The sequence below is a fragment of the Tubulanus polymorphus genome, chromosome 10 (genome assembly GCF_964204645.1).
Source record: "Tubulanus polymorphus chromosome 10, tnTubPoly1.2, whole genome shotgun sequence".
NCBI lineage: Eukaryota > Metazoa > Nemertea > Palaeonemertea > Tubulaniformes > Tubulanidae > Tubulanus > Tubulanus polymorphus.
In genome coordinates this window covers 12,206,982-12,215,843 of record NC_134034.1, presented here as the reverse complement: position 1 = coordinate 12,215,843, position 8,862 = coordinate 12,206,982, and the positions used below count along the sequence as shown (strand labels likewise).

General features: G+C 43.9%; 1 protein-coding gene across 1 annotated transcript; it reads right to left on the bottom strand.

Annotated features, from left to right (window-relative positions):
* Positions 1–8: 8 nt before the first annotated feature.
* On the bottom strand, positions 9–2,114 carry LOC141911620 (uncharacterized). Its single transcript, XM_074802608.1, has 3 exons — positions 1,985–2,114; positions 220–1,427; positions 9–17 (listed from the first exon to the last, which is right to left on the bottom strand). Exons 1-3 carry the CDS (start codon positions 2,109–2,111, stop codon positions 9–11), a joined length of 1,344 nt encoding a protein of 447 aa, XP_074658709.1. The 5' UTR covers positions 2,112–2,114.
* Between the last annotated feature and the right edge of the window lie 6,748 nt (positions 2,115–8,862).

Genomic DNA, 8,862 nt, shown 5'->3' with positions numbered 1-8,862 from the left:
TTTAAATACTAAGGTATCTTTGTTGACATAGATTTTACTATATCTTATCGTGTCACCTTTGAAATCTGGCCCGAGTACGTTATAAAACATATTACATTTTTTTGTAATGGGAAAAAACCACATGAAATGCCTGGTAAATGAGGAATGAAATAGATGAACATAATCGATGATAAGTAAGGTTAAGATGATGAAAGAAATGAGAAAAGAATATTCATAAACCTGATGAGCTAGTCTTGTGGTCGGTTTGTCGAGTTCACATTCGTTACGAGGTATAAATTCTAGAAACTGTAGCGGTAACATCGGAACATAATGACCATCAGGAACACCAGGCATAGTGATACCATATAAGCCTTCAGTAGCTCCATACATTATAGACTTCATCATTACAGAATCGTTCAGATATTTGGCTCTGATGACAGCTGACTCATGAGTGAACGCTCCAGTCGTCACCTGTGCAACCATCTGCAACTCCGGCCACACGCGACTGAGCAACTTATCGAAACCTTCGCCGAACAACATTCTCAGTTCATCAGCGCGAGCTTTATCCGGCTTCAGCTGGCAGACGATCTGACGGCGCAGGTCGATGTCAAGGTCGAGTTTGTCGGTCAATGTACCGCGTTCGATGTCGTCACAGATTTCCTGCCAGCGAGATTCGATCGTGGAAACGAAACTGCGCATAATAGTCGGGAATGAGCCTTGTATGAATTGTAGTTTTGGTTCTTGTAAAGCAATCCGCGCCTGAATGTACATCTGTAACGATTCACTCAGTTTCCGTCCTCGCATACAGTCCGGTTTTACCGAATAAGCCTGCTCGCCCACTAGCACCAGTATACCGGCGACTGGTTTACCAAAACGGTTTAGATTCGGTTTATGCAGGATTAGAAGCTCGAGGATTTTACGAAGTCCTGCTCGTGCAGTCATACCGTGCTTGTATTCAGTGTATCTGATTAAATACAGGTAGTCGTTTACGAGCGTATTCCAAGCTTTATAATTGTAAGGTATGTGTTTATTCGGACCAGTGGTTCCCGACGTCATACCGTATTTGATGGCTTTACCCGGACTGACCAGGTCCCCGGCGTCTGTTTCTAGCATCCTATTCACCAGTTCACGGTAACTGTCGTATTTAGACAGTGGCACCTGCTGTCGGAATCTCTTTACGTCGTTAATTTCGGCGAATCCGAATTTCCTGCCGTATTCTGTGTGACTTGCTTCCTTCAGTAGATTGACTAGGAAGGCTTCTTGCTGCTTGGCGACGTCCAGCGAGTGACGTATAAACTGAGCGTAGCGCCATCTGCCGGTGGTTAGTGTTCTTACAACTTCGTAGTATTGGTGATAGAGACTGGACCAGGAGTGAGAATCACTGGGATCTCGGCTGCGAATATCACTGATGATACCGGTTATAACGACTAACACTAAAGAGACACAACCTGCAAAACATCAACAACATCATACTAATGAATTTATTGGTGTCAAGGAGGGTTTCGCCATGAACTCTGCTAGTCGGATGAAAGGCTATCCATGAACCCTGTCAGTCAGGTGAAGGGCATCCCATGAACCCTTCCAGTTGGGCGAAGGGCTCCCCATGAACCCTACCCGTCGGATGAAGGGCTCCCCATGAGCCGTGCCAGTCGGGTTAAGGGTTCCCATTGAGCCTTGCTTGTCGGCTGACGGGCTCCCATGAACCCTACCAGTCAGGTGCAGGGCTCCCATGAATCCTGTCAGTCAGGTGCAGGGCTCCCATGAATCCTGTCAGTCAGGTGAAGGGCTCCTCACGAACCCTGTCAGTCGGGTGAAGGGCTCCTCACGAACCCTGTCAGTCAGGTGCAGGGCTCTCATGAATCCTGTCAGTCAGGTGCAGGGCTCCCATGAATCCTGTCAGTCGGGTGAAGGGCTCCTCACGAACCCTGTCAGTCGGGTGAAGGGCTCCTCACGAACCCTGTCAGTCGGGTGAAGGGCTCCCATGTGCTGGAGGTGAATCTCTTACCTGCGCATATATTATCGCAGTTCCAACCGTACAAGTGAATATTGACAGCGATCCAGATAATTGTTATAAAACTGGCCGTCAAGAACATCAGCCACATCGCGTACAACTGCCTGTGCATACCCATCATACAAACACCAGTTCAACCGAGCAGTCACTGAATGTCTTATGAGTCGAATATAACTGATAACTATCCTAATGTAGTTTCGTCAGATATAGGTTGAAAAACAACTGAGGCGTAATTTCGTGGCATAGGCTTTACAGTTTTATCAATTTGACCCACAGTTACAAATAGATCCAAGGTTAAGTTATCAAACGAAATGTCAACACGGGCACAGTAGAACTGGGGCAGTAGTGGCTAAGATTGTGTCATGATTTGTACTTATGTTCCAGGCCTGTTTCACTGTCGATGTTTAAATTAGAACCAGTCTAAGCTAGATATCGTTCTTTAGCCAATCTATCAGTTTAAGACCAGTCTAAGCTCATTCGGTTGTATATATTTTAACAACTTAACGCATGTCTCTAAGCTCATTTTGGTTCTATAACCAATCTAATAACTCAGGACCAGTCTAAGCTCATACTGGTTTATAGCAAGACCAATGAACTGACTGTGTGGCCCTAAAAACCATAAATTGTGTCTTCTGATATTTCTTTTATGAATCGAGTCTAATTTGGATATGGTTCCTCCGCTAACTTGAATATATCCCCCAAAAAACTCTTTCAATTCAAAAATGATGTATGACAGTAAAATGGTGTAGTTGCTGCTCTCTCTCTCTCTCTCTCTCTCTCTCTCTCTCTCTCTCTCTCTCTCTCTCTCTCTCTCTCTCTCTCTCTCTCTCTCTCTCTCTCTCTCTCTCTCTCTCTCTCTCTCTCTCTCTCTCTCTCTCTCTCTCTCTCTCTCTCTCTCCTCTCTCTCTCTCTCTCTCTCCTCTCTCTCTCTCTCTCTCTCTCTCTCTCTCTCTCTCTCTCTCTCTCTCTCTCTCCTCTCTCTCTCTCTCTCTCTCTCCTCTCCCTCTCTCCCTCTTCCCTCTCTCCCTCTCTCCCTCTCTCCTCTCTCCCTCTCTCCTCTCTCCCTCTCTCCCTCTCTCCCTCTCTCCCTCTCTCCCTCTCTCCCTCCTCTCCCTCTCTCTCCTCCCTCCCTCCTTCCCTCCCTCCCTCTCTCGCTCCCTCTCTCGCTCCCTCTCTCGCTCCTCTCCCGCTCCTCTCTCGCTCCCTCTCTCGCTCTCTCTCTCGCTCCTCTCGCTCTCTCGCTCTCTCGCTCTCTCGCTCTCTCTCTCTCTCTCTCTCTCTCTCCCTCTCGCTCTCTCGCTCTCTCGCTCTCTCCCTCTCTCTCTCTCTCTCTCTCTCTCTCTCCCTCTCGCTCTCTCGCTCTCTCGCTCTCTCCCTCTCTCCCCTCTCGCTCTCTCGCTCTCTCGCTCTCTCGCTCTCTCGCTCTCTCGCTCTCTCCCTCTCTCCCTCTCGCTCTCTCGCTCTCTCGCTCTCTCGCTCTCTCTCTGACTCTCAGTAATATCACCGGCCATTTCGTGAACGGTTTCACTTGCCGATAATGACCTCATTAATCTTAGTAATTACGGGCCATTTGGTTCGTCGCAAAACCGTCTCTTGAAACAAAAGATAAAATCTACTTTGAAAATTGATCGTTTCCACTGAACGCCGCCGGCTCGATCGTACTTCACCTGATACTATTCGCTTTTTAGTTTAAATGTCGTGAAGCGCGTTCACTAGATTGTTTTGACAGTGGCTTCCCGGGCTGTCGGTTTACACGATTCCGTGCCTTCCCGGCTGTCGGTTTACACGATTCCGTGCCTTCCCGGGCTGTCGGCTTACACGATTCCGTGCCTTCCCGGGCTGTCGGTTTACACGATTCCGTGCCTTTCCGGGCTGTCGGTTTACAAGATTCCGTGCCTTCCCGGGCTGTCGGTTTACACGATTACGTGCCTTCCCGGGCTGTCGGTTTACTTGTAACACTTGTGACATCAGGTGAGTCCTCGATTGCCACTAGTGGAATCCTCTTTTGTCAATGTTGTTGTCCTATCATGCACTGGCGCACCTGATTGAACCTCACTTACCACAGAAGGAATGATCGGCTGCCGCAGTAACCTTGCTTACTACTAGCACACCTGGTGGATCTTCACTTGCCACACGAGGAATCCTCGATTACCACAGTAGCGTCGATGGTTCTTGCAGGTTCTTCAATTGCCGGAATGTGTCGATAAACAACCCACGTTCGAGTCTGTGCCACAAATTCTCGATCATTCAGCTCGAAATAATAGTAGTTTCCCTGACTGAGAACTCATGGCTTCCGTCTAGAAACCATCAGCCTCACTCGCTCACTGCAAAGCTTTATTGAGTAGTCTGTGTAAATCCGCTTAGTCGGTATTAAACGTATCGAATTTCACCTACCTCCCACAATAAAATGCGGACTTGGCCGGATAATGCCTCTTCGATCTTCGATTTTGTCATCGTGCCCTGAAGTTGATGATGTTTTCTAAAAACTAAACCCTGTTACTTGTCGAGACTGAGGACATTTCACGCTCGTCGCGATATCATGTACGAAATTATCAAAATTTAAAAACGCAAGTGACGGGCTAAATTTTAAAAAATTTCAACCGTTTCTATAGTTCGGGTCTGATCCGGGCCAGATTTACGTGATCCCGGCTGGCTCCACAATCATGTGCATGGCGCGCGCAGTCCGGCGGCGCATGCCGAACTCCCGCCAGCGCGCGCTCTGTGTGCAGACGCTCAGTTACGGATTAACAGTGTGTCTGTGTACAGAACTGCAGGATACCCCTCCCCGAGGAACAAACAACAAACTAACAAAATATTCAGCCCTCGTAATTTCAGAAATTAAACAGGTATGTCGTTCTTTAACTTTTTCTTTCATTTTCGTTCGAATATCAATTTGACTTCTCTAATCGGGTGCATTTTGAATTCAAATTTTAACAGAATCGTATAAAATTAAAAAAAAAAATACAAATTGATTTTTTTTATTCGGTGTCCCTTACAAACCCACCACACCTGCCGGGAGCGAAACAGGGGGTTCGATTTTGAAATTTAGATTTGTTTTTAGCAACGGCTTCAAACACCGAACAATGCGTAGATTTGGTTCGTCTATTTCGTCGCGTGTTTTAAGGTAATTTCGAACAGCACAACTGGGGTCGGTTTCGTGAAAAAAGTTTAAGCTTAAATCAGTTAAGTTTGAATTGTTGTCCTCATTGAAAACATGAAGTAACCAATTGCAATTACGCCAAACATCTTTTCGTGAAACCAGGCACTGGAGATATCATCGAAAAAGACTTTTAAAAAGTATTTCAGCAACTATTTTTCTCTCCCTCCCTCTCCCTCTACGCGCGATCAGAGACACCATGCATATAGTCAGTATATTGTACCGTGATTAATCCGATCAAGTGACGCTCTTTCAGTTATTAATTTGTTATATATGTTGCTAGTAACGAACAAGTCGTTTCGTGAATAAATTATCACTGCGTCACAAGTAGCGCGGTTTGTCCTGTCCTGTCCGTTCCCATAATGTTCGAGTAATGATTAATTTGTAATTCTCCACAATAGCCGAACGCGACAATTATCGTTAACATATCGACTATATATTATCTCATTACGAGGCGTTTTCTTATTTTGCATAGTAGGTCACGTGATTATCCGTATTGATTGATAAATATATTCCTCATTATTGACTCATCCACTCGTCTGATCATTGTCATCATTATCCTGTTCATCAGTTGCGTGGGTTTAATTTGTCTCTGAAGCCAGTTACGCAGTTGTGTGGGTTTAATTCGTCTCTGGACCCAGTTCCACAGTTGCGTGGGTTTAATTTGACCCTGAACCCAGTTTAGGGTTTAACTAAACTCTGGGTACAGTTCCGTGTGGGTCTCTGGACCCAGTTCCACGATTATGTTGGTTTAACTAAACTTTGGCTCCAGTTGTGTGGGCTCAATTTAACCCTGCCTCCAGTTTCACAGTTGTATTGGTTTTATTTGGTTCAAGAATCGATTTTTTGGAAATGCTACGGCGATTTTCAAAAAGAAAACCGCAACCGCTACAAAACTATCAGAATTTACTACTGCACTGATTGTTTGTCGTGGCTGGAATTATTATGAATAATTGATCGACAGCGATTGTGAATTACGTGTCGAATCGACTTGCACTGAAATCGTGTTATAAGTTCATAAAACTCACGAACAACACGACGAGTCCCGGGTTCACTTGGAACACACTCACAAGTCTCTCATTTCTCAGAAGATACGACCGCCGAAAATCACATAAACTTCAATACAGATTGCTGTGACATTCTTCAAAACTGAAAATCGAAAATTCAGTTCAAAGTCAGTTGAAACAGTAACTCGATCGATTTTGGGGTTTAATTTGATTCTGCACCCAGTTTCACAGTTGCGTGGGGTTTAATTTGACTCGAACCCAGTTCAACAGTTGTATGGGTTTAATTTGACTCTTGATCCATATCCACAGTTGCGTGGGTTTAATATGACTCTGAACCCAGTTCCGCAGTTGCGTGGGTTTTATTTGACTCTAGATCCATATCCACAGTTGCGTGGGTTTAATATGACTCTGAATCCAGTTCCACAGTTGCGTGGGTTTTAATCGACTCTGAGCCCAGTTCCACAGTTGTGTGGGTTTAATATGACCTTGAATCCAGTTAAACAGTTGTGTGGGTCTAATTTTGACGTAACTAACCTAGGAACTTTTCTTAATTCTGTTGTTTCAAATGCAACCTGCAGATGTTTACACCCGGATCTATATTTAGATAAGTTTCTAGACGTTTTCGGTGTTTTGAATGAATCGCTAGTTTGTTATACAACAGCCCGTCTTTGTGTAGCTTTTTTTCCCTGAATTACCCATATCGTCGGTTTCGTAAGAGCAGCCCCGGTTTCGATCCCGTCCCGATAACGCTTAAACATAACCGACGTAAAAATAACCATCTCCGCCGCCTCGTCGATCGAGTAAAACCTGACAAACATTTCAAACATCAATGTTCTCTCGAAACGGTTATCGCTGCGAAAGCGAAAAAAAACCCGTGAAAACAACGAGAACGGCGTCTAGTCTCCGATTGCCGATAAACGCGAATTGGACAACATTAAGGAGGGTGTTACGAGTTACTGATTAAAATCTGAATTCCACCGATTGATACGCGTGCTCGATGTGATCACAGCGACGAATATAGAAGCCTGGATCCGCAGTTGCGAGTCAGACTTAACTCTCGAGTCAAAAGTTAGTTCGTTTTCAATGCGATAACTCAGAGTCAATTCTTAACTCACAAGAACCTAGTTTCTCGGTATAGTCGTAACAGAAATATCCCGTAATTCGAAAAATGAAACAGCGAGTTTGAAAAGGAAACAGCAACTAAAAAAGTGCGAGTATCATATCATATCATATTTATTTTCTGAATAATTTACATCAATGTATACAAGATATAATAAGACTTACATTACAAAAGTACTATAAGTGATTTGTTTTACATGCATGAGTATTTTTTCTATACTATATTTAGAGTATTTTTTTCTATTGATTTAAAGCCTTTTCGAGAATAACTTGGCATATCTTTATCCCGGGATCCAGTGTCATAGTTCTGAGTTGAATTTGACTCTTTAGACATTTAAAATGAACTGATTTTAATTCTAACTCGGTATACTGTGAAACCGGACCTAGCTTGTCTTTAACATAGTTCATTCCTCGCTAACGTAGTGAACCATTTAGTTCAATATGTAAACTATTTCATATTGATTTACCGCCACCTATCCTGTATATAATTGATAAGACATCCTCGAGCCCAAAGACTGCACCAATCAAAGGTGAGGATGTCCTGGTAGAGTTCTTAGTACTTTTAGCTAAAATCTACAAAATTGTGGTCGTGGCACCTCAGGTCGTGTGTTTATCATTTTATGTGACCCTGGTCTCTGGTAGATCATGCTCAAGGCGAGCTGGAATAATCCTTCGACAGACCACTCATGCGCAATCTATAGATTGGCCAAATAGGTCAGTTTTTGATTGTTCTGGTACAAACCAGTTCGTGGCGTGTATGACAAAAGGTGTCCGTGTTATTGTGGTGACGGCTCTGTGGGCTCAGTTCTGTACGCGAGAATTTTACAACGAAACAGCGACTCGAATATGTGCTTTTTTTTCCTAGGAGATATTAGTCCATCGTATTCGTTCACTCAGAGTGTTCTGATTCCAATGAAATTTATATAAATTGATGTAGTTGAATCAAATATTCGCTGTCAGATGAAAGGTAATCTTTAAATGGCTTCAATTCCATCTTAGGGTATATGATCTTGGAATAGGGATTGTCCCGGTTATTCATTTGATTGTTAGATTTCGTTTGATTTGTCTTGATTTGGTGTCCCTTACAAACCCACCAAATCTGCCGGGAGCAAAACAGGGAGAATGATTTTTGAAATCGGAAATCGGAGTACAGATATTATAAAGTAATGTGATCGGTGGTCGAATTTACAGAATTTTTTGGCAATAATAATTACTATCTGATAGCGTGTATTTGAAAACCCGAGTTGCGCTAGTTTCCCACGAAGCCCTAGTATGTATTGAGGAGACGGACACTGATCATATATCCTGTAACTTACACGATTCAACATTGTCGAATTGCTCGCTTTACATCGGTTTCATGCCGAGGCAAAAACACATAAAACCGTTGTTTCGTTTTTTATTGTTCAAACATTGCGCAAACTGCGGTAAATTTATACCCGGTAGCACGCTATCTATTCACTGTACAGTATTATACCTGAGGAGGGTCTGTTCTGTTCTTGAATACCGTACCGCAGGATCGTCCATTCTGTCCCTGAATACCTGAGGAGGGTTTATTCTGTCCCTGAATACCTGATGAGGTTCTGTTCTGT

Coding starts and splice junctions, on each gene's coding strand:
- LOC141911620 (XM_074802608.1), bottom strand. CDS start 2,111: ATGATGGGTATGCACAGGCAGTTGTACGCGATGTGGCTGATGTTCTTG. Junction 1,428..1,984: donor CTGCGATAATATATGCGCAG/GTAAGAGATTCA, acceptor GATGTTTTGCAG/GTTGTGTCTCTTTAGTGTTA.